Below are 26,733 nucleotides of genomic sequence, written 5' to 3'. Positions count from 1 at the left end.
TTTATAAATTCCTTTTTGGGTTTTGTTCTGTGACTCAGGCAAATGTGAGCAAAGAGGAAGAGAACAGTCACCTGCTTAAACTCATGAAGGACTTTGAACAGTGGTTACATGTAGAAAATGCCAAACTGAGCAAGATTCTTGTCACGAAACCCTCCAGTTGTGAAGAAGTTAAAGCAATACAGAGCAAGCTGAAGGTTGGTTTTCAAACACTAATTTTCTGAGTGTAGGGAATTATGTTGGGAGATGAACTTAAGAATGGCCATCCTGGGTAATACCAATGGTCTATCTAGCCTAGTATCCAGTCTTCTCAAAGTGGCCAGTGCCAGATGCTTCAGAGGGAATGAACAGAACCGGGCAATTATCGAGAGATCCATCCCCTGTCATCCAGTCCCAACTTCTGGTATTCAGAGGTTTAGGGACATGGGCAGCATGGGGTTCCATCCCTGAGTATCTTAGCTAATGGGCATTAATGGACCTATCCTCCATGAACTTATCAAATTATTTTTTTAACCTAGTTATACCTTTGGTCTTCACAAGATCCCCTGGCAGCAAGTTCCACAGGTTGACTGTGTGTTGTGGGAAGAAGTACTTCCTTATGTTTGTTTTAAACCTGCTGCCTATTAATTTCATTGGGTGACCCCTAGTTCTTGTGTTATATGAAGGGGTAAATAACACTTCCCTATTCACTTTCACCACACATTCATGATTTTATAGACCTCTATCATGTCCTCCCTCAGTCATCTCTTTTCTAAGATGAGCAGTCCCAGTCTTTTTAATCTCTCCTCATAGGGAATTTGTTCCATACCCCTAATCACTTTTGTTGCCCTTCTCTGTATTTTGTTCCAATTCTAATATCTTTTGTGAGATGGGGCAACCAGAACTGCATTCAGTATTCAAAGGATGGTCATACCATGAGTTTATACAGTGGCATTATGATATTTTCTGACTTCTATTATCTATCCCTTTCCTAATGGTTCCTAACATTGTATTAGCTTTTTTGACAATCACCGCACATTGAGTTGATGTTTTCGGAGAAGTAACCACAGTGACTCCAAGATCTCTTTCTTGAGTGGTAACAGCTAACTGAGACCCCATTATTTAGTATGTATAGTTGGGATTATCTTTTCCAGTGCTCATTACATTGCGCTTGTCAGCATTGAATTTCATCTTTCTATTTTGTTGCCCAGTCTCCCAGTTTAGTGAGATCCCTTTGGAACTCTTCGCAGTCAGCTGTGAACTTAACTGTCTTCAGTAATTTAGTATCTGCAGATTTTGCCTGACCCTTTTACAGACATAGGTGCTGCAGCATGCCCTGACTTGAAGTGGCTTTCATTATATAGAGGGTTTAGAGTTTGGTTCAATGGCTCTCAGAACCCCCACTATAAAAATTGTTCCAGCACTCCTGTTTACAGATCATTTATGAATATGTTGTATTGTGCACAAATCCTGGAGGGATCTCACTGTTTACTGCATTCCATTTGAAAAGTGACCATTTATTCTTACCATTTGTTTCCTGTCTCTTAACCAGTTACTGATACTTGAGTGGACCTTCCCTCTTATCCCATGACTCCTTACTTTGCTTAAGGCTCTTTCGTGAGGGACCTTGTCAAAGACTTTCTGAAAGTCCAAGTACACTATATCCACTGGATCACCTTTCTCCACATGTTTGACCTCCTCAAAGAAATCTAATAGATTGATGAGGCATGATTTCCCTTTACAAAAGCTGTGTTGACTCTTCCCTAACATATTGTGTTCATGTATGTGTCTGATCATTCTGTTCTTTTCTATAGTTTCAACCAGTCTGCCTGGTACTGAAATTGGGTTTAGCAGCCTGTAATTGCCGGGATCACCTCTGGTGTCTTTTTAAAAAATAACTATCTGCCAGTCATCTGATACAGAGGCTGATTTAAGCAAAAAATTATATATTTCAGATAGTAATTCTGCAATTTCATATTTGAGTTCCTTCAGAACTTTTGGGTGAACACCATCTGGTCTTGATGACATATTACTGTTTAATTTATGAGTTCTAAAACTTTCTCTATTCACACCTCAGTCTGGGATAGTTCCTCAGATTTGTCACCTAAACAGAATAGCTCATGTGTGGAAATCTCTCTCACATTTAACTTCAAAAAGGGGAACTGTACAAAAGCAAGGAAGCTAGTTAAATGGAAATTAAAAGGAACAGTCACAAGAGTGAAATGCCTGCAAGCTACATTGAGACTATTTTAAAACACCATAATAGAGGCTCAAACTACCGATTCAAATAATTAATTCAGCTTCTGTGTGATGACTTTGTCTTTCTTGATGCTCCTTTAGCACCTCGATCATCCGTTGACATACTTCCTGCTTCTGATGTACTTTAAAAACTTTGCTGTTAGTTTCTGTGTCTTTTGCTGGTTGCTCTTCAAATTCTTTTTTGGCTTGCCTAATTATATTTTTACACTTGACATGCTTATGCTCTTTATTGTCCTGTCTATTTGCCTCGCATTTTTGAAGGATGCCCTTTTGCCTCTCACCTCTGTTTTAGTCTACTGTTTAGCAATGGTGACATTTGTTTGGTCCTCTTTCTATTTTTTTTCATGTGGGGTTTACATGTAGTTTGAGCCTCTATTATGGTGTTTTAAAATAGTTTCCATGTAGCTTTTAGGCATTTCACTCTTGTGATTGTTCCTTTTAATTTCCGTTTAACTAGCGTCCTCGTTTTTGTGTAGTTCCCCTTTTTGAAGTTAAATGCTACAGTGGTAGGTTTCTTTGGTATTTTGCCCTTTACAAGGATGTTAAGTTTAAGTATATTATTGTTGATTTTACTGAGTGGTTCAGCTATGTTCACCTCTTGGACCAGATCCTGTGCACCACTTAGGACTAATTCAACAATTGCCTCTCCCCTTGTGGGTTCCAGGACTAGCTGCTACAAGAAACAGTCATTAATGGTGCCTAGAAATTTTATCTGTGAATCCTGTCTTGAGGTGACATGTACGCAGTCAATATAGGGATAGTTGAAATCCCCCATAATTATTGGGCTATCTGTTTTTGTAGCCTCTCTAATCTCCCTGAGCATTTCACAGTCACCACCATCCTGGTCAGTTAGTCAGTAGTATATTCCTACTGCTAAACTCTTGTTATTCAAGCTTCGAATTTCTAAGGTACCATATTATAAGATACAGTTTGATTCATTTAAGATTTGTACTATATTTGTCTCTATGCTTTCTTTCACATATAGTATCACTCTCCTACCAGTACTACCTATTCTGTCATTCCTGTATATTTTGTACTGTGGTATTACCATGTCCCATTGATTATCATTGTTCTACCAAGTTTCTGTGATGTCTTTCGTATCAGTATCTTCATTTAATGCCAGTCACTCAAGTTCTCCCATTTTAGTATTTAGACTTATAGCATTTGTATACAAACACTTATAAAGTTTGTCAATATTTAGTTGTCTGCCTTCATGTGATTCAATTGAATGGGACTCTTTTTCATTTGACTGTTTTTCTTCAGTTCCTACCTCTACTTTATCACTTTCTATCCTCTCCTCTTTACAAGGATATAGAAGTATGCTCTTTAATCAATCCTCTCCTAAGGATTGTATTGCCTGTCCTCTGTCTGAACTGTGTGCTTCTCCACAGCTTTCAGCTGTCCCCCATCTCTTAATTTAAAAACTCCTCTATGATCTTTTTAATTTTACATGCCAACAGTCTAGTTCTGTTATGGTTTAGGTGGAGCCCATTCTTCCTGTATAGGCTCCTCCTTTCACAAAAGAGCCCCCAGTTCCTAATAAACCTAAATTGCTTCTCCCAACACCATCATCTCATCCATACATTCAGACCCTGCAGTTTTGCCTGTGGAACTGGAAGCATTTCAGAGAATGCTACCATGGAGGTCCTGGACTTTAATTTCTTACCTAGCAGCCTAAATATGGCCTCTAGGACCTCTCTAGTATGTTTCCCTATGTCATTGGTGTATATATATATATATATATATACACCACATATACCACAACTACCACTCCTCCCCAGCACTGCACTTATGTCTATCTAGATGTCTCAAGAGGTTCGCAAGCTTTGTACCTTCCAGGCAATTCACCATGTGGCTGTCCTGGTCATCACAAACCAACTATGTATATTTCTAATAGCTGAATCCCTGGTTACTATTATCTGTTTGTGCCTAACAACTGGGATTCCCTCCCCCGTGGGGGTATCGTCAGTGCAAGAGGATACCGTGATATCATCTGGAAGGAGGGTCGCAACTATGGTATCTTTTCCCTCCATTCCAGCTTGATGTTCTTCTTTCCCAAGACATTCATCCTCCTCCACAGTACAGAGGCTGAAATGTGGCCAAGAGCCTTTCAAATTATTTAAAAGCTAAAATCAGCATCCAGGGCCATATCACATCTCCCTGCTATAAAACTCACAGGATAGGTGGGTCTGTAAGGGGAGAGGGGAGATCCGTAAGGGGAGAGGGGAGATCCATAAGGGCCCCCACGCTGCAATGGAAAGTTCAGAGTCATACTATAACATTTGCGTAAGACATTTTTCCATGTCACAAACAGCCTCGTTTGACACAGATATTTTAACATTTCTGGCTAAAATCTGTCTTTTATTTTTTATCCTCAGCGTTTTAATACTTACAATCAATACAATAAAATCCACCAACAATGACAACTATAAGAGGAAACCTAACAATAAAAGTCCTCAGTTAAGAGAAATCCTGCAGATGTAGACCATCCTACATGAATATGTGATGGCAAAATAAAAATAAATGCATAAACATAAATGCAGAGTTCCCACCAACTGGATGCAATGCTAATGTCCTTTTAAATGACTGAATCTCTAGTGTTGGCAAGGCAGCGATTCCTTTAAATGCCATGTTGCTGATGACCTTGTCTTTCCCTGAAGGACCTACAGTCTCGTGTTCCTGAGGGGCAGTGTCTTTTTGAAGATCTCCTTAGTCTTCAGACAGTTGTCGGGACCTCTGAAGATGTGGAGGACCTGCGTTATCAATGGATGCTCTATAAATCTAAACTCAAAAACTCCAGCAGCTCATTGGTAGGTGAATGGGCATCAGAGGTGTTAGTATTAAATACACTGTAGTACTTTTCCATAATTCTTTTAAGTAACCACTGCTTTTTGACAGCTGTAGTCCCAATCCAGTAAGGACATAAACAGGTGCTTAACTTTCAGCGTATAGGTAATCCCACTGAAGTCAATTGAATATATTTATATATACACGCACTTTCAATATTCAATTAGAAATCCTGTGGCCTCTTTGTCTCCACACAAGCAATGCTCATTACTTTTCCTTGAGTAAAGACTTCAGATTTGGCCCAATAGTGATATCATCTAACATGATATTGTGTAAGGGACTGGGGCATAGATGGTCTTGCCTAGTGGTCTCACCTGGGCTGAATCTGCCCACCAGGGACAGGAGTCGCTGAGCTGGAGTTGGAGGAATTGCAAGGCTAGGTCTCATAAACAAGTGTCAGGGTCAGAGTCAGGCCAGGGTCGGAGACTGGAGATCAGAGGCAGAACTGAGGGTTGAAGTCAGGCTGGAGTCAGAGATCAGATATCAGGAATAGAGGCGAAGTCGGGCATTGCAGCAGACTGAAATCTGTGTAGTTGCCCAGACAACTTCCTGAGGCAACCACTGGGGTTAAATAGGGGCACTTGGCCAAACAGAGGGCTGCAGGGTACTGTCACTCTGGGTCTCTTGGGTTGTATTTCCTGAGGCACCTACTCTCCACAGTGCTCCCTGGGAATGCCTCCATATGGCCTCCCAGGGGTACTGTGGGAATATCAACTCCCCTACATTCTACAGACCTGGGTTCTAGTCCCTGGGCCCTTATACCATGTAGTTGGTGTGTGTGTGTGTGTGTGTGTGTGTGTGTGTGTGTAACTTTCTCTTAGACATGTAGTGAGGAAATCCCAATCAGGGGCTTCCTTCCCTTCCCCCGCCTGCTCCTTCTCTCCCCCACAGAATGTTCTTTTGCACAATTACTGTAACAAGGTTATATGCCCACATAACTCTATTTGTGTAATTGTCTTCTGTTCTGTGGTGCTCTGTGAGTCAATGTGATCAGTATAGTCAAGAACAGAACAGATTGTCTCAGAAAGAAACTACAAAAGGAGCCAGTTTCTTTATCACATTCACTTCATGGGCTTAGCATTTGGAATGGTATAAAGAGCTGATGTCATAGACAATTGTAATTGATTTTAATGTGAGGACCAAAGTATAGGTCTGGGTAAACATAAAGTTTTATATCAGAGAGTTGTATGTGAAAGCATTGTAAAGAAGGTGGAGTTTATCCAGTAACAAATATTGCAAATAATAATAAAGATATTTGCAGTTAGTTTAACATAAATTTGCATAGTTAAGTCCTGATTTTCCAAAGTGACTAGTGATTCTGGGGTGCCAAACTTTGAGGCCTGGTTTTTAGATTGTGGGTACCTGGCACTTTCGGCAATAAATCCTCTTTAAAGTATTGTAACTTGGGCACCTGAAAAATGAGCCACCTAAAATGACTCAATATTTTAGAAAACCTTGGCTGTAAGGTGTGGGAGAAAATCTGTAGTTTTAGTCCTTCTCCGCTAGTCTTCAAAGAAGCTGTCAATGAGTTTCAAATTGAAAGTATTTATTTAGAACACAAATCCTTTGATTTGCAGTGGAGGTGAAGGGCAGTCTCTATTAATCAGAAATAGTGTAAAATCAGAGTTATTGTGTGGTACATTTTTTGCCCAAGTACCTTGTGTAAGAATACATTTAGTCAATAGGTGTCAGTAAAATCAAAGCTATTTCTTAAGTAACACTGCATCTAACTTACATTGTTAGGAAACAAAATCCATTTGGGCTTTATTTCTGATGTGCATTAAAAAGCTCATTAAACACCAATCACCTGCTGTTTCAGCCTATCCAGATGACCAGAAATTTGAAAGAAACGTTCCCCCTGTGAAATGAATATTCCATTATCGGTTCCACTGGGATCTCAGTTTCATGGTATTTTGTGTTTGTGTTTATATTTTTCTTTTTTCTTTTTTTTAAACAGACTCCTAGATCTTTGGAAGAACCTGATGGATTCAGAAAGGTACAAAATTTTCCAATCATTAAACTCAGAAATGTTAGATTAGAAGTTTCACAGGTAATTACTTTTAAATGAGATTTTTTTTAAGGTTCTTGAAAAGAGTTGGATGCATTAGGATAAGTGTCTATGTAAAGTACCTTAATAAGGAAGCTGCTCTTCTACAAGGCCCGGTGTACATTTAAAAATTAGATCAACCTAGCTCCGTCGTTCAGGGCTCTAACATTTTTCTTTCTTTTTTTTTGCACCCTGAGCACCATAACTACGTTAACCTAACCCCCAGTTGAGATGAGGCTAGGTCGATGGAAGAATTCCTGCAGAGTTGGGTTAACTACTTCAACAGAAAAATCCATTCCACTGGTATAGGCTACACTTCGGTTGTAAGTGACACAGATGCAGCTGTAGCTGAGCTGCTGTAGAAGCTATAGTGTAGACCAGTGGTTTTTAACCTGCGGGCCGCTTGCAGCCCACTTAGCACATAGTTGCGGCCAACGTGACAGCCTCAGGGCCATACAGGTTATATATATATTGTGTGGATGCATCCCACATAACACATAGAGGAGAGCTGCATATGCGGCCCACAGTGGTAAAGAGGTTGAGAAATATTCCAAGTTTAAAAAGAAGAAGCAGTTTCCTTTTTAAGGATATTGCCCTTGGACTATCCTGCCATCACAGAAGCATAGGAACTGGATGTCTGTCCATCTCCTGTTTAGATGAGGGTGAACATTTTTGAAAGTGCCTAATAATAATTAATAATAATTTGGGAGCTTACATCCTCTCCTCAGCATTCTCTACTGGCTGTGTTAGGTGGCTCTCCACTCACTGTGTGCTGGCTTTTATGAATCCTGTTCTTAGGTGCCTATCTGTCCCTGTGCATTATATGGGGAGTCTGGGCACCTAACTTGGTGCTGTGGATTCCAATAGGCAGTGGGATGCCTAAATGTTATGCATTGCAATGCTGAGCCTAAGTCTCCTTTGTAGATCTAGCCCTTAGGAGCCTAAATCTCATTGGAAGTCAACACTAGCCTGGTGGGCTTTGCGGAGTCCCAGAATTGAGTATTCCCCGTGGTGTAGTTTTGTGTAAATGAATCACATTGTCTAGTGCTTGCACAACCTTGTACAGAATTGTAAATCCCTTGTTTACAAGTCCCCTGCTGATTAATAGTTGTTTAAGGCTGGCCTGGGTATTGGTCACCTCCTTTGTTGTTACTGGAGAACTATCAGTGGGCGACTCCCAAACTCACAACATATTTCAATAACAACCATCTAACAGAATCTCATAACTTCATACACACTAACAATATACATATTTTGACAGAACAATGGGTCTCAGCAGATATCTTACATGACATGCTTTGTATGAAACAATACACCCATATATGAATGATGTATATGGGGGTTACTGGGTGCTACTGTGGGGTACAGTGTGTCACAGGTTCCTAATTCACATTTTTAAATTTTAATTTAGCTCATCCAGTCCATGTCCCTTCAAGTGAAGAATTGTAGGTAAAGTAAGGTAATATGCCTAATGCTATTAGACTAAGCCCTGATTCTGTGCAGCATTCTGTGAAGGAATTTCTCTTGGGACTCACATAAAAGGCTGAAACAACAAAGAGCAGAGACAGTAGAAAAGACAAAAAGGGATAGGCTTGAAAGAAAAGAAGAAAACACCAGCTTTTGATTAAAGTTCAGGAACAGTTCTTCTTTTGGAGCCTGATCTTGAGTCTTTCCATTGCCCTTAATGGGATTGAATCAAGCCCTTTAGCTCTACCAGCATTTGCTTGGTTCATAAAGTTGGCTCCCATTTTACATCATCTCATCTGCCTTGTTATTAGATTGTATAGATTGAGACTTTATTTACACAATGCAAAGTTAAATGAATGGATAATGAGTTTTGTGATTATATCACCACACAAATAACTCTTGATCTCTCCCCCTGAGAACCACATCTCACTCCTGTTAAGGGATGCTAAACACTCACACCTGGCATTATGCACACCTGATCTTGTCATCCGTGAGTCCTCCCCATGCCAAGGCTTCCCAATGCAGCAAGACTATTCCCCAGGTGTACCAAAGATGCAGTAAAGCCCTACCCAGTTCTTATCCTGGTGAAGTACTAGTATGTGCATTGTGATACCCACACCTCTCTTGAATAATTCTGGCCAATCTTGAACCCTCATGGTAACCCCCAAAGCCTTTTCGTTATTGCACCTGCAGCTCAGCACTAGGCATTGGGTGTAGTGAACCAAATAGCAAGATCACTGGATGTTTTTTCAGCATGATAGCTCAAGTGGCAAGAATCTTCCCTTAAATTCCTAATCAGACTAGGAAAACAATGTGGCATCTTAATTCCTGCTATAGAAGCTGTCAGACATTGAGTAAAACTACTTTTCCTTGGTAATGACCCTAAAGGGAAAATTCAAAAAACCGATCAAGGACTTTTTTTTTTCATATGGCTCTCTTGGTCAGAGTTGCGTGTAGCGGAAAATGCTTGTGGCTCTGTTGTATCTCCACTGAGCAGTGAGATTCCATCCTTGACTTCAGCACAGCACCTTAATGTTGGCTGGTACTCAGTCTCTCTCATCCTCCTGAGCGATGTCCAGATACACAGGTCATTTCCGATGATACCTGCATGAAATATTGGCCGGTTAGTATCCGTTAGGCCCACACTAGGCAAGTCATCCGTGCCAAGGAGTACTGAAGCCCTTCCCTGACTTCTGAACAACTACCCAGTGCAAAGGGGGAAAGACAAAGAAATTCAGAAGAAGAATGAAAAAAGAAAAGGAGTACTTGTGGCACCTTATTGATTAACCAATTTATTTGAGCATAAGCTTTCGTGAGCTACAGCTCACTTCATCGGATGAAATGAGAACACGTTGTGGGCGAGAATACAGTAGTTCCCTTTGCACCTAAAAGAACATTGTCAGGCAGTTCTAGGTGCCAGGTGATTTAGAAATGCTAATGATCCAGATGCTGCTGTCATTTACACCCGCCAGTGTACACCAGTGATGGTCCATGGACCTCAGTGGAGTTATCCCAGATTCATATTGCTGCCACTGAAAGCAGAATTGGGTCCATTATGACTAGAAATACATCTATGAGTTAAACATCCCCTGGCATAACAGCATGGGGCCTAACTCATGAGAATTAGAAAGTGACATTGACCAGTCTGGTCTCAGTGCTATCTGAGCTGGGAGAAGGACAAAAAGCATAAATGGGGAGGTGCAAATGAGAGTTTTAAAATATTTGTAATAGTTTTTTAAAATTCAGGTTAAATAATCTATGATGTTGTTAGTAGCTGAGTGAAGGATTTTTTAAATATACGTTTTATGTCGGTTGCATCTCTTCAAAACTGCAGCAAATGAAAATTCTCTGGGTGAATGACTAATAATGCCCTATGTTAATTAACTTGTACCTGAAATAGCGCACCACTCATGGGAAAGGGCTGAATCACCTCATAACTTGTAAAATCCACTCCCCTCAGCATATGTGCAGTAGGAGCAGACCCCGGTTTGGGGGACTTGAATGGTGCCTAGGCCATGTGCTGATCCTCTGCTCAGGGGGTGAATTTCATCTTGGATGATTTGTGCCATCCCTCTTTCATGTGGAGCCTTATAGAAGCAGCAGCAGGGGCAGGATGTCAGGTGCTGAGTTGATCTTTTGCTTCTGTGACGTGTTTTTCCTGGTGATTCTCATTTCATCTTCCGTGTTTGAATAGTTTGGGGTGGGGGATAGAAGGGCACAGATGCTGCCAGTCTCATTCCATGTCGTTCTGCCTCCATTCCATTGCCTCACTGCATGGCTCAATGTTGTCAGAGCCTTTTCCATTTATGACAGGTTTCAGAGTAGCAGCCGTGTTAGTCTGTATTCGCAAAAAGAAAAGGAGTACTTGTGCCACCTTAGAGACGAACCAATTTATAAGCTTATGCTCAAATAGATTGGTTAGTCTCTAAGGTGCCACAAGTACTCCTTTTCTTTCTTCCATTTATATTAATGTGCTTCTTTCTACTCACTCCCTCTCTCATTCTTCTTGTCTACTGAGGACATGCCCCTTGCTAGACCTTCCCCCAGGATGAACACTGTGGGATAATGATCTCTTTAAGAGTGATATCTTATAGACGAACCAAAAAAAAACCCAAAAAGCATTTGCAGGAAATTGTATCAGCGGCTGTGAGTTTTTGGCAGGTGCCTGTGATGGGGTAACATGTGTGTATTTGTGTCTGTAGTTTACCTAGCACACTGAGACATTATAGAGCAAATACTAAACAATAATGATGATAAATGTTACCTTCAAAGGTTGGCTCCCAGCCAACAGAAAATATTCCATGAGCATTTTTAGAATAAATAGGAAATCCAAAACTTGTTATTTCTGAGGTTAGGTAGCACTGTTCGATTTTTTTTTCAAAGTAATTACAGTTCCTTGCTGCACAAATAATTTTGGCTTTATTGTTTGTACAAACAAAATAATTAGGGTTTATTAAATTTGTAGTCACCTAATTGCTTCTCTTTGAGAAATTGCTGGATGTAATCTCAAGCAGCACATGGGCAAGAGGGAGTGTGTAATTTAATCTTCTTTAGAAGTCACCATAGATCTTGAGTCAATCAAATTAATGCAGGCATCCAGGAAACTGTGGACAAAGCTATAGTGCTCACTCCTTGTCTCGGAGAAAACAGTAATAACACAGACTGAACTTAAGATATGACGAGAAGTATACAGAAAACAAAATCCATTTACAGTAACACAGCATGTATATATATAGTGTCCTGTTAAAAATGATCATAGATTTTATGTCTTTGGTGGTCAGACTCATGGCAGGTGTTTGGTCATTTGAAGTCTGCTGTAAAATAACATGCTTGGTAAAATGGAAAATGCTTTTTAAAAAGTGCATTAAGGTGACACATTTTTCCCAGTTTAATGCATATTTTATGAACACTGAGGAAATCTTTCCTCCTACTTAAGAGAACTCTTTCCCCTTGAACCAAAACTTCAAGGCCAAATACACAGATCATTGGAGTAGTTCAGATCTGGATCTTAGATTTGTGGCTGGAGCCCATCTTTGCTCCAACCATGAACATTTTCTTCCCAAGGAGAATTTGCCTAAGTGGTTTTTGTTCATTTCATGTGCACCCAGGCCAGCCTGTACGTTTAGGAATCAAACAACAATACATGCCCCAAGTGTGCATGATTCACAGCAAAATGGACTTCTTACCATTTAAAACAGTGACATAGATTCACCCCTCCAGGGGCATAAGGGTAGAATCCCTGCTTTCTGGGCCGACTGTGCAGGCCACGGCTGCATCAGGGAGGGCAGCGTTCAGTTTCGCTGAGACTTTATAGGAGCCCCATCAGCAGACGTTCCAGGAAGAAGGCTGAATCAACCTGGCTTTGCCTCCTCCCATAGTGGGAGGCTGGGCCAGGCAGCTTCACTCACTACTGAACTGCCTTACTACTGCATCCTTATTCTGCTGCTAAGGGATCTTCTGGGGAGTGAATCTATCCCAGTGTTTGTAGATCTAGCGCTGGTTACAGTACGTGCCCAGAAAGTGGAATCTCCTATTTATCCACATGACAAACCAGCACTGGCAGCAGCAGTGCAAGCTGCATACACTGCCCCATCCTGGGTCTGTAAGGTGAGACACCACCCTAGGAGTAAGAAGGTATCTTAGTTTCCATGTCCATTGAGTCCAAAAGTGATATCTTGTATCATCCTTCTGCTGAGGATGCCAAGAGGCTTCCAATTAGTTCTGAATGAAGGAGTGATGTTCATTTTCTTTGCAAGAAAGATACTTCCAATGAACTGTTCTGGTAAAGGAAATTTTAGCATTTTTTTATGAAGGAATATTGTAATCACCCCGTAAATGCAGGAAGCTGGAGGGAGTTGTGGTGGCTAGAGGCAGAATAAAGTCAGTTTTTGGCACCTTTAAACACCTTTTTTATATTTGTATAAGGACTGCCATCCACCTTTGACTCTGGTAGGGTTCTCAATGCACTTGTTTGAATAGGACCAGTTTAAATGCATATTATCTTGTTTAGAAGCCTTAGCTATAATTCTGCTTGGGATTATTCAGCAGAACAAGGATAAACCAGAAAGTTGTGGCCAGGGTCCTTGTGTATAAAGAATTGTCGAAGGCAATGCTTTCTTATCTGTAATGCTGCTCCAATAGATCCAGTGCCACCACTTTGCCTGTGGCATTATTATCCTAAGTGCAAGTTGTGCCATATCTATCAGTAGAGCTGGCTGTCGTAAATCGATCCGTGTCACAGTAACATATTGGCAGCGTACTTAATTTTAAGCGACTTTGCAGCGGAAACTTTGAAATGTCGTCCACGTGCCTTCTGAGACTCAGGGTATGTCTACACTACGAAATTATTCTGATTTTACAGAAGTCGATTTTTGGGAACAGATTGGATAAAGTCGAGTGCATGCGTCCACACTAAGTATATTAATTCGGCGGTGTGCGTCCACAGTACCGTGGCAAGAGTCGACATTCCAAGTGGTGCACTGTGGGTAGCTATCCCACAGTTCCCGCAGTCCCCGCTGCCCATTGGAATTCTGGGCTGAGCTCCCAACGCCTGATGGGGCCAAAAATTTGTCACGTGTGGTTATGGGTAAATGTCATCAGTCAACCCTCCCTCCGTGAAAGCAATGGCAGACAATCATTTCACGCCCTTTTCCCTGGATTGCCTGAGCAGACGCCATAGCACGGCAAGCATGGAGCCCGTTCAGCTCACCGCAGCAGTTATGACCATTGTAAACACCCCGCATATTATGGTACAGTTTATGCAGAACCAGAACCTGAAAAACCATGTGAGGAGGCAACGGCAGCGCGGTGACGAGAGTGATGAGGACATAGACACAGATTTCTCTAAAACCACGGTCCCCGGGAATTTGGAGATCATGATGTTGATGGGGCAGGCTCATGCCGTGGAATGCTGATTCTGGGCCTGGGAAACAAGCACAGACTGGTGGGACCGCATAGTGTTGCAGGATTGGGATGATTCCCAGTGGCTCCAAAATTTTTGCATGCGTAAGGGCACTTTCATGGAACTTTGTGACTTGCTTTCCCCTGCCCTGAAGCGCAAGAATACCAAGATGAGAGCAGCCCTCACAGTTGAGAAGCAAATGGCAATAGCCCTGTGGAAGCTTGCAATGCCACACAGCTACCAGTCAGTCGGTAATCAATTTGGAGTGGGCAAATCTACTGTGGGGGTTGCTGTGATGCAAGTAGCCAATGCAATCATTGAGCTGCTGCTATCAAAGGTAGTGGCTCTGGGAAATGTGCAGATCATAGTAGATGGTTTGCTGCAATGGGATTCCCTAACTGTGGTGGGGCTATAGATGGAATGCATATCCCTATCTTGGGACCAGACCACCAGGGCAGCCAAAACATAAACCGCAAGGGGTACTTTTCAGTGGTGATGCAAGCACTGGTGGATCACAAGGGACGTTTCTCCAACATCAACATGGGATGGCCGGGAAAGGTTCATGACGCTCAGGTCTTCAGGAACTCTGGTCTGTTTAAATGGCTGCAGGAAGGGATTTACTGTCCAGACCAGAAAATAACTGTTGGGGATGTTGAAATGCCTATAGTTATCGTTGGGGACCCAGCCTACCCCTTAACGCCCTGGCTCATGAAGCCGTACACAGGCACCCTGGACAGTAGTCAGGAGCTGTTTAACTATAGGCTGAGCAAGCACAGAATGGTGGTAGAGTATGCATTTGGATGTTTAAAGGGTCGCTGGTGCAGTTTACTGACTCGCTCAGATCTCAGCGAAATCAATATTCCCATTGTTATTGCTGCTTGCTGTGTGCTCCACAATCTCTGTGAGAGTAAGGGGGAGACGTTTATGGTGGGATGGGAGGTTGAAGCAAATCGCCTGGCCACTGAATATGCGCAGCCAGACACCAGGGCGGTTAGAGGAGCACAGCAGGAAGTGCTGAGAATCAGAGAAGCTTTGAAAACCAGTTTCATGACTGGCCAGGGTACCATGTGACACTTCTGTTTGTTTCTCCTTGATGAAAATCCACCCCCTTGGTTGACTCTAATTCCCTGTAAACCACCCACCCTGCCCACTTCGATCACAGCTTGCTTGCAAAGGAAATAAAGTCACTATCATTTAAAAACCATGTATTCTTTATTAATTGATTATAAAAATAGGGAGATAACTCACAAGGTAGCCTGGCTGGGGTGTGGGAGGAGGGAAGGAAAAGGCCACTTCAAAACTTGTTGAATGCCAGTCTTCTGTTGCTTGGGCTGTCCACTGGGGTGGAGTGGTTGGGTGCCCAGAGCCTCCCTCCCAACTCCCCTGCATTCTTGGGCATCTGGGTGAGGAGGCTATGGAACTTGGGGAGGAGGGAGAGTGGTTAAACAGGGGATGCAGCGGCAGTCTGTGATCCTGCTGCCATTCCTGAACCTCCACCAGACGCCGGAGCATGTCCGTTTGATCCCGCTGTAGCCCCAGCGTTGCATCCTGCCTCCTCTGCTCTTCCTGCCGCCACTTCTCATCTCAATCATCCCTCCTGTCCTCACGTTCATGGGCTGATTTCCTGTACTGTGCGACTGTGTCCCTCCACACATTCTGCTGAGCTCTGTCAGTGCCAGACAACTGCATGAGCTCAGAGAACATTTCATCGTGAATGCGTTTTTTTCGCCCCCTTATCTGAGATAGCCTTTGGGATGGAGGAGGGAGGCTTGAAACGTTTGCAGCTGTGGGAGGGAAAAAAGGGAGTGAAGTATTTTAAAAGATACATTTTACAGAACAATGGCTATACTCTTTCATGGTGAACAACATGATTCACATTACATAGCACATGTGATTTAAGTACAAGATCACATTTTGCATCTTATATTGAGTGCCTGCGCCTTTGGTGTTAAGAGATCACACACGCAGGGCCGGGCAACTGAATTCAGCTTGCAGGTGGCCATGGTAAGCCATAGTCTTTTGGCTTCTGCAACCTTCATAACAGCAGTGCCCTCCTTTCCCATACCAAGCAAAGCCCGTTGAGTTGGCCATTTAGTGCTGCGGTTTTCATGTTAACGTGCAGCAGCAGAAACCAAACTAACCCCGCCCCTCATCCAATTCTCTGGGATGATCGCTTTACCCCTCCTCCCACCGCATGGCTGGTATCAGGGAAGATCCCTGCTAGCCAAACGCGAACAGCTCAGCGCCAATGCCCCCTCCCCCCCACCGCATGGCTAACTGCAGGGAGGATTTCTTTTCAGCCACAGGCAAACAGCCCAGTAGGAACAGCCACCTCTGAATGTCCCCTTAATTAAATTCCCGTATTTCAACCAGGTTACCGTGAATGATATCACTCTCCTGAGGATAACACAGAGAGATAAAGAACGGATGTTGCTTGAATGCCAGCAAACACCGGGACCATATGCTGCCAGGCTTTGTCATGTAATGATACCAGATTACTTGCTACTAGCATGGCGTGTGGTAAAGTGTCCTACCATGGAGGACAAAATAAGGCTGCTCTCCCCAGAAATCTTCTGCAAAGGCTTTTAGAGTACCTCAAGGAGAGCTTCATGGAGATGTCCCTTGAGAATTTCCGCTCCATCCCCAGACACGTTAACAGACTTTTCCAGTAGCTGTACTGGCCACGAATGCATCCCAAGTCCTCAGGGCTAATTAATAATTAAAAAACGCTTGCTTTTAAAACATGTATTATATTTAAAAAGGTACACTCACCAGAGGTCCCTTCTCCGGCTTGGTTGGGTTGGGAGGGTATTTCACTCAGGGTGATAAAAAGATCCTGGCTGTCGGGGAGAACGGTGTGCTGTGTGCTCTCCTCAAACTCGTCCTCCTCCTCCTAATCTTCCCCGTCTGCAAAATCCTCAGGCATGGCGGAGAGTACCCCATCATCCGAGTCCACGGACAGGGGTGGGGTAGTGGTGGCGCCCCCCTCCCTAGAATTGCATGCAGCTCAGCTTAGAAGTGGCATGTCAGGGGCTCGTCCCGGAGCATCCGTTTGATTCTTTGGTTTTCTGGTGCGCTTGTCTGAGCTCCTTAGGTTTCACGCGGCACTGTGTTGCATCCCTGCTGTAGCCTCTGTCCCTCGTGGCTTCGGAGATTTTTTGAAATGTTTTGGCATTTCGTCTTTTGGAATGTAGTTCTGATAGCACGGATTCCTCTCCCCATACAGCGATCAGATCCCGTACCTCCCGTTGGGTCCATGCTGGAGCTCTTTTTCAATTCTGGGACTGCATGGTCAGCTGTGCTGATGAGCTCGCCTGGCCAAACAGAAAATGAGATTCAAAAGTTCCCAAGGCTTTTCCTGTACACCTGGCCAGTGCATCCGAGTTCAGAGCGCTGTCCAGAGCAGTCACAATGGTGCACTGTGGGATAGCTCCCAGAGACCAATACCGTCGAATGGCATCCACACGAACCCTAATTGGAAACGGCAATGTCGATTTCAGCGCTAATCCCCTCATCGGGGAGGAGTAAAGAAATCGGTTTTAAGAGCCCTTTATGTCGAAAAAAATGGCTTCGTTGTGTGGACGGGTGCAGGGTTCATTCAATTTAATGCTGCTAAATTCAACATAAACTCGTAGTGTAGACCAGGCCTTAAAGTGTAAACTGCTGGTTTGTTTCTTGCTGTGATTTTAAATTGACCCTTGTACAAAGACTCTGGCTGATAGTCTAGTCAACTTTGTGTACTTCTGAGTGCACCGGAGGAATTAAAAACCCTGGGATTTGCCTGTCTACTTATGAACTGGGCAGCTTTCAAAATTCCCCACAGATGTTGCGTGGGCATGCACAGCCCCCACCCACCTATTTTAAAAGAACAGTAAAGTTACAAAGCCAAGTATTTCACAGGTAAGAAATGCCAGAATTAATATTGTGTGTGTAATCTTAGTTCAGCCCCCTGTGCATTATGATACAGTCTTTAATTATATGATCACATGGTTTTTTTCCCACAGGACCTCTGATATGTACAGCAGCTCTGGAGGTGCTTTTTTTTGGTCTGATATGCCTGGCACATATAGGTAGCAGCAAAGTCATTAACTCACAGATAAGTTCTGTGCCATTAGCTGGACAGGCTGTGGTTTACGATGTTACTATCTCTTAGCTCCCTAGGACAAATTAACAAAACATTCTCCTGTATTCTGGATTATGATCAAAACCAAGTCAGAGGGAGAGTGATAACTGTAGTAAAATATTCTTTGCAGTGTTGTTGTAGCCATGTTGGTCCCAGGATATGAGAGAGACAAGGTGGGTGAGGTCATATCTTTTATTGGTCCAATTTCTGTGAAAGAGACAGAGACCAGGCTTTCGAGCTACAAGAGCAAAAACAAACTGGTGTGTGAAATACAAGATTATGACCTTGCTATATGATCAGGCAAAATGGAGAAGCTGGGCTGTGTAGGAAAAAGTTATTCTTCAACCCCAGCAAGGAAACAGGCTAGAAACTGCAGGCAAAGTAAATTCATTTTCCTTGCCTCAAGTTTTTCCCCAGTGTGAAAGTCCCTCTTTGCACAGTACATGTAATGCCAGATTTGGCTACTGTTAGTCTCATTGAGTGGTATCTTACTCTACTAAAAGCCCCAGTGAAATAAAGTCTTTGCTTATAAATAAGGCAGTCTCCGAAAAATAGTATATGTAAGATACACAGAGCCATGAAAGGCAGTATTGTTTTGCAGATTTTAGTCATGGATCTTGAAGCACTTGACAAGCGGTATTTAAGCCTTGTGACACATCTGTGGGTAAGGCCATTCCGTTTTACAGAGGAGGAAACAGAGCCATGGTGTCTTATCCTTGCATTGAATTAATGACCAGGCTTGGGAGTAGAATCGATGTGTTCCTTGTAGCCCTAAGGCACAACTCCTGCTGGCAGGCATTGTACGGAGCTCTGTCAGCTGGGCTTCCAGACGGTCAGGGCTAGAGCGTGCCTATTAGCCATAGCTCTGTCTTGAGCAGAGCGTGGAGCCACACCACACCAGAGGGGGCATGGAGGAGCCTGCCTCAGAGGCCATTTCTCCTGGAGTTTGTGGATGCACTGTGGGAGTGCATCCCGTACTACACCCCTCTCCATCCCTGAGGCTGGCGTGGGTGGGAGGGACCTGACTCTGCCCCCTCCTGGCCCCATTTGTGCACCTTCAGGATTATTCAGGAAGTCCATGGAAGTTGAGGGGAAGGCTCTATGCACCCTTCCCAACACTGCTGAGCAGCTGCTGAAGGCCAAGCAGAGTTTGGCCCTCAGTGAGCAACCTCCTCCCCTCTACACCTCCCTAGGGGAGCTGGCACAGGCAAGAGAGAGACTATACTTACTGGCAACATGGATGCCCTAGGGAGTCTAAGGAAGTCCTGGATACTCTTAAGGCACCTGCTGGATGACAACAGAAGTGGAGCTGAGCCACAAATGGAAAAGCCTAGCATCTTTGCACCCCCTCTCCAGCAGGAATAAATAACTAGGAGGGCACATGCAGAGCAGCTGGCTTGGCAATTAGACATCTCCAAACATAAGGAAAGGGGGTGCAGAGACAGTAGGCTTTTCCATTTGTGGCTCAGCTCCATTTCTGTTGTCATCCAGCAGATGCCTTAAGAGTATCCAGGACTTCCTTAGATTCCCTAGGGCAATATTGAATTCTGGAGAGTTATCTGATGGGAATTGCAAAAGCACCAAAGGGAGTTAGGAGCACAAGTCATATTGAAAATCAATTAATTCCCTCAGGTGCTTTTGAAAATCTCATCTGTAATGTCCGTCCCTCACTGAGCTATTCCCTGTTATAGGGACCTCTCCTTTAATAATACTGATATTAAACCTTGTGCCAGAGAGAATGGTACTTCTACGTCCTGTTCCTGGTAGAAGTGCTCATTTTCTAACAGTGGGAGAAAGATTTAGTCTTCGTCTTCACAAGGCAAGGATAATTCTGCCCCAAATCTTCCATCAAACAAAACTACCACTGTTGGCAAATAGCAATAAACATGGTCTGGTTTTGCATGGCTCTGGAGTCTGAAAGACAGGAATCTAGAACCAGTGTCTCTACCACATTGCTGCACTAGGCTATTGTGGTGGCAAAGGAGAATTAAACAGGAATAGAGAATAACTACTGAAAAGAGAAATCCCTAGTGAAATTCCATTGATTTACATCGCTCCAAGGAGACTGTGGTGATGTTGAAGAAGAGCCTGTTTTGTAGAATCTAGAGCTGAACCCTGAATGCTTCACTCAGGACTTGATGCTGCCACCTGCACTCATGGTAATTAGTACCTTACTCTCTGACTAACCCCTTTGTAATCAGTGGGACTATTCAACATAAGGGTGCGAATTCCCTCCCCCTGGCCCAGTTTTTATTCAGTCCTTACTTGGGCAAAACTCTCATTTAAGAGCGTACTAAGGACTTCAGGATTTGGCCTGTAGGACTAATAGAAAGGAAAAACCTATAAGGACAGCCAGTTGTGTCTAGTGCGTTGGACACAATAGTCAAGAACAGTACATCCATATGTAGAAATGGCTCCTGCAATGCTACCAGGGTCACTAAGTTTTGATTTGCTGTGTAAATGCCAGCTGTGCACAGTGAAGTTCCATCAGGGAACACCTTCATTTAGACTCCCAATTTTTTCTAGTACTTCACTGAAAGCAAAAGAGGAACACAAGCAGCTGAAGCACCTGACCTATTCTCAAAGGGCTGGGAGTTTTCATGGACTTCAGTGGAATTTGGATCAGGCCTTAACCCAGTCGCAATGCAGCAAGTCAGAAAGGGTAGAACAAACAGCTGTCACTCTGTTGCCTCAACATCCGCCAGATCCAATAACTAGATCTCCATCGGTCATTTGATACGGCAGAAATAAACCAGCTGTAACAGAATAATATTTTTACAGAATCATTATCTCGCTCTGAAACTGTGTCTGCTTGTGTGCCTTGGCAATTTCTATAAATGCCCCAGCACTTATATATATAGCGCCAGGAGGTTGAGGAGCTTAGTTACAAGGGGGAGAAACATCTCCACAATTTCTAATACAGACCATTCATCTGTGACAATATTCTAGTCTGTTGACATTATCTTCTCTGCTGGTGTTTTCAAAGGGCAGTGTCTGTTGGTAATGCAGTGGGAGGAAGGTATTGCCTGGTAATCCGAGATAAATGGGAGCCAGGAGTTCGAATTTCTAATCCCAGCTCTGACACTGGCTTTGAGCAAGTCACTTAACTTCTCTGTTTCCTCATTTGTGAAATGAGGATAGTACCCGTCACAGGTGTGTTATGAGAATTAATTAGTTAAGATTTGTAAAGCACGTAAATGACTGGTATTGGGTAGATGCTAAATATTATTACTATGCTGCCAATGTAAATCTATGCCTGCTGAAGAAACTGCCTCATCCGAGTATTTGTCTACTTTTTAACCATTTTTTTCTGAGAGAGATCTTTAATAATCACCAGGAATCCTGCCACTGTGAACCCTCCACTTTAATGAGTATTTCCTGAAGTCCCAGGCCCAAATTCTGGTCTGTAACATTGGTGTATATCCAAAGCAATATTCTATTGCAGTCAATAGAATTGACTATTCTATTCAATATTCTATTGCGGTCAATAGAATTATTCTTGATTTACACCAGTGTAACGGAGCAGAATTTGGCTCTTCTCTTCCTTTCGCAGAACTCTATTATAATTATCACTGAGCATCAAATATGAGTTTAAGGGGTACTTCATGTTAAAGCCAGCTTTCACCATCTGTTGTGCTTCTCCCTTGTCTTTGTCATTCTGTTGCACCTTGTGAAGTATAAAATTTGTCTGGCAAAGCATGAGAAGCAGTGGATTGGCTGTAATAATGCGGGAGCCTTCTCCTGCCTTCCCTACCCATGGGAAAGGTCAGCAATAAACAGAGAGGGCCCAAGGATCAGACTGCACTGGGAGACCAAACCAAATCAAATCTCTGAGAGATCTGGCCATAATGAATACAAACAATGTATGAAGCTCAAGCTCCTCTACTAAGACAAAGCCTAAGGCTGTTTGGCTTCTCCCAGGAAGCAAAGCTTTCATTTTGCTGTGACATGTTAGCTGCTAAAATAGACTTTTTCTCCTCAGTAATCAGAAACCTGACCCAGGATTGTTGTTTTCTTCCTCCAATGAAGCCAAGCAATAATTCTCAAGAAAATAATTCCTAGTACTGAGGTCTGTTAGCCCAGGGAATAACCTAAGAGAAGTGGTTCAAGCGCCATCACTTGAATCAGTCAAACTGTACAGAACATGCAGGAATATATCACGGGGACCAGTTCTGCACTGGAAAAGATGGGCTAAAAGGTCTTTTCCACCTCCGTTATCACTGATTCTAGGAAATATTTTAGGTGTCTTTACTCCCTGCCCCTCGCGCCTCCCCCAATTATTGTCATTATTTTTCTTGTTAATATGCTCAATAAATCCATCATCCCCATTTGGTTTGTGTCTTTTAGAGACGTCCAGGGGGGATGTGTCCTTTCCTGCACCGCGTGTGCTGGGCAGCGCTGCCACTGCAGATACTCCTGCTGTTCTTGCTGCTCCTGGCGTTTCTGCTCCCCCTGGTGGAGGAGACCCACAGCTGCAAGCTTGCCAACAACTTTGCCCGCTCCTTCAACTTGATGCTGAGATATGAAGGCCCTCCTCCAACTTAACTCCTCTACAGGCACGTGGCGAGAAGTGACTGGCTTAGACATCCAGGCTGCTTTTTCCTAGGTGTCTTGACTATTGCTAATCCTCTAAATCTAGGGCTTCTAACATGGCCACCAGATTAACTGGAAACATCATCAAATAAATGCAGTATAAGGTTAGTCCATATAAATCAGGTATTAACAGTTAGAGCTAAATTAATATTTTTACAATATTATATGAATATATTTATACTATGAGTGTGTATATATATATATATATATATATATATATATTTTGTGTGTATATAACTATAATGAAAAACATTTAAACTCCACTGTTTTGCTCTAATCCTGCAATATTTTTGCTTCTGCCTTTGTTCAGCAACGAATAGCAGATATTTTAAAAAACTGAGTTCTTGGTGTTTACAACTGAAATCAAAGTGAGTGTGAGAAAATAAGGGATGTTCTGTGGAATCATGTGCCAGGAAAAATTGTCTCTGAGAGTGAGATGCACTGGAATCATGTTTAAATACGCTGTTTAACATTAGGCTTTAGCAAAAGGGGAAGTTTCTATTTGGGATCAGTAGCTAGTTTTTCTATTGCTTGATCCAATCACCACTGATGTCAATGCAAAAACTCCCATTGACATGGGTGTGAGACCAGGCCCACAGTATATTCAAATGCTCTTTGTGACAGTCTACCAACTTTTTCTAATGCTTTGTCCTCTGTCACTCCTGAAGTCGGAGAGGTAAAACCGGGCAAGGAAAGCTGAAAATAATGGGGCATTTTTCTAAACCTCACTCTAAACCAAATTGTAATTTTTATTTTATTTTGTGCAGCTACAGTGTACAAAGCTCTGTGTAGCAGTGAGCTGTGCAAAAGAGAAAAATATGATCTTGTTCCCCCCCCCCCTTTTAAACTATGAAGATCATCTACACGAATGGTTTTGGCACAGAAATTGCTCTGGGATGGACCACATGATCTGGACAATGCGATGTAGCTCGTCTCAGCCTCAGCATACAAACTGGCCAAAGCACAGAAATACATTAACAAATGCAGTCAGTAGACATGATTCCTTCCTAGCCAGCGTTATGTCAGTGGTTTGCTAACAAAACGTGACATGGTGTAATTGCATCAAGCACAATTGTACTACAAGTTTTTAAAAAGGCTGAGGTCTGGGACACTGAGGATTGTCATCCTTTTACCTAGCCTCAGGCCTGTTTTCATCAGCTCTTCTTTTTTAACAGGAATGTCTGCGCTCAATATGCTTTTTAACGTAAGTGCAGTTCACAGCGTTATTATGAGGAAACAACCATTTCATGGTGGTGTTTTACCTAATGGGAGCCTGCGTCTTGTCCAAAGGTGGGAAAGGGGATTGTTTCAAATACTTTGCGGCACTTCTTTGGTTCGCCCCCATTTTTCCTGTTCATTTTTATCCTCAGAGTCATAGTCATCGGACTGTCAGTCAAAAAATCTGAGCTAGTTTCCCCTGGCCTGGCGATTTCTTCGGATGAAATTTGAATTCTAGGTAGTGGCCACTGACTTTTTGTCTCTCTCCAAACAGAATCGTACCAATTCTATAGTGGGTGCGCACTACTGTAGACTTATAGGTGGGACTCACTTTTTTTTGTACCATAAAACCTACAAGAGGTTCATTACATCCTGCCATATTCTACTCTGCATACAAAACGCCAATCCCCTATCGTAATACATGGGACTTCTGTGCCAAAATAAAAGGTAGAATATGGCCTATCATTACATATGTTACATTATTGGAAGTAAATTATGTACTAACTACAGACCCAATTCCATTAAGTATAATGGTGATTACATGGAACATAAGAATGGCCATACTGGGTTAGACCAAAGGTCCATCTGGCCTAGTATCCTGTCTTCCGACAGTGGCCAACGCCAAGTGCCCCAGAGGGAATGAACAGAATGGGTCATCGTCAAGTGATCCATCCCCTGTCACCCATTCCCAGCTTCTGGCAAACAGAGGCTAGGGATACCATCCGCCCATCCTGGCTAATAGCTATTAATGGACCTATCCTCCATGAATTTACCTAGTTCTTTTTTGAACCCTGTTATAGTCTTGGCCTTCACAACATCTTCTGGCAAAGAGTTCCACAGGTTGACTGTGTGTTGTGTGCTACCTCTGCCTACCATGCCAATAATTATGAAGAGCTGAAACAACAAAGTTTAGATCTGAGATTCCCCCAAAGTCTTTTTTTAAAAAAAATTGATAAAGAGAGGAAATGAGGGAAGAGAGGACAGGGTAGCATAGGAGGGAGAAGATATTGAGGATTTCTGAATAGAAGGGAATAGGCAGCTGTGGGGGGAGAGAGGTAAAAAGGTGGGTGCAGTTAGAGAAGAGAGGTGGAAGAAGAAAGAATAGGGTCTGAAAAAGGAAGGCATGAACAGTAAGAATATAGAATGTAAAGAACAATCTCTATTAGGGTCCATCTAGTTCAGTGGTCTTCAATCTTTTTTCATTTGCAGACCCCTAAAAATCTTTGAATGGAGGTGCAGACCCATTTGGAAATCTTAGACATAGTCTGTAGACCCCAAGGAGTCCACGGACCACAGGTTGAAAGCCAATGTCCTATGGTAACAGCAACCTTTCGTGGACCCCTTAGACATAGTCTGCGGATCCCCAGTGGTCCATGGACCACATGTTGAAAATCACTGATCTAGTCCATCTCTATGCCTATGCAGGATTATTTCCCATTGTACATTGTCCAGTCTAATTTCAAATGTCCAAGTGGTGGGGCCTCTACCTTTTCTCTGAGGAGACCATTCCCCTGCAGAGAGCTCTCACTGTCAGGGAGGTCTTGTCTACACAATCATTTTTCTTCATGCTTCCTGCAGTTGCAGTGACACCAGGATCAGCAAAGGTGGGAGTTCTAATACAGTGAGAATACTGGTGTTCTAACAAACATGTTGTCTAACCCCCTCAGAGCAGGTGGAGAGGACAAGGTGGTCAAATGGCTAGCTGCTGCTCATGGCCCACCTACACTGGAGCGGGATCATTGCTAGAGCTGGTCAAAATGTTTTAAATTTAGGAATTCTGATGAAAAATGGCATTGAAATTTTGAAAATCAGCTCCAAAAAAAAGGAAACAGTTATTTTTGTACATTTTTCAGTCAACTAGGAAATTAGAAGGAAAAATGCATGAGTAGGCGGAGCCAGAGGGGAGAAATGTAGCAGAAGGAGGAGCAGAGGAGGATCTGAAGCAATGTCGATTAAAACCTGGCAGTTAAGAGCTAGGAGAAGAGAGAGGAGACAGGTGACTTAAAGCAGAAAGGTGACAAGAAGAGGAAATTGTGAAAGACAAATAAGGGGTTTAAATATAAACAGGAAGGAAAGAAAGGCATCAAGCTGTGTCCTCCTTCACAAAGGAGGCAGGTGGAAAGGAACTATAATTCACAAGTGATGCAGCAAATGAATTCCTTCTTTGCAACTGTTATTTCCAGCAGACGAGAGAGACACATCCTCCTCTCCCTCAGTTAGCTGGTTCAAGAGCCATGCAAATTCTGCTCTGTGCAGCAAGGATTTAATCATCTAAGCTCTGAACCATGTGCATCTCCCACCTCCGTTTCAAACCATTTCAATGTGTACAAAGAACCAGAAGGGGGATGGGGCAGGATAGAGATATAACAGTGTTTGTAGCATAGCCACTTTCTGCTTCTTTAAGGGGTGTTGTGGTCAGGAAATTAAATAAAACAGGATGAAAGGCAGGAGAGAAAAAGAATTATAACAAGTGGGAAAAGTTAGTTAAGGTGAAGATCAAGGAGGAAATGGTCAGGTTTTTTGCATGAAAATTACAGAATCTCCCAAGAGTTTCTGGGCACCGGCCTTTCTTGTCTGGATTGTTTTTGAGTTCAGCAGTGGATCTTACAAGCATTGGCAATACAAATGTAGGGGACATTTAAGAAATTATTTCCATGCAGAGGGTCTTACGAATATAAATTCCATGTCACCTTAAAGTTTCAATGTTGGGGCAGGTTTAAAAAAAATCTAAATTAGAACCACACTTTTGCCACTGGGGTTTTGCATTTAATTTATTCTGTAACATCTCTGCTGTAAATCTTG

The 26,733-nt window shown here is 42.8% G+C and overlaps 1 protein-coding gene across 1 annotated transcript in view; it reads left to right on the top strand.

The window, feature by feature from the left end:
* SYNE3 (spectrin repeat containing nuclear envelope family member 3) overlaps window positions 1-22,782 on the top strand; it is an 82,301-nt gene extending 59,519 nt beyond the window's left edge. Inside the window, exons 16-19 of the mRNA XM_074956182.1 lie at window positions 39-194; window positions 4,896-5,045; window positions 7,040-7,078; window positions 22,468-22,782. Of these exons, the coding sequence (XP_074812283.1) occupies window positions 39-194; window positions 4,896-5,045; window positions 7,040-7,078; window positions 22,468-22,665 (543 nt within the window). The 3' untranslated portion in view covers window positions 22,666-22,782. The remainder of the gene's footprint in view (window positions 1-38; window positions 195-4,895; window positions 5,046-7,039; window positions 7,079-22,467) is intronic.
* Window positions 22,783-26,733: the final 3,951 nt, after the last annotated feature.

Source organism: Natator depressus, chromosome 6, assembly GCF_965152275.1.
Source record: "Natator depressus isolate rNatDep1 chromosome 6, rNatDep2.hap1, whole genome shotgun sequence".
Taxonomy (NCBI): Eukaryota; Metazoa; Chordata; order Testudines; family Cheloniidae; genus Natator; species Natator depressus.
Note: the sequence above shows the minus strand (reverse complement) of the source record. Positions and strands in the feature narration are given on the sequence as shown.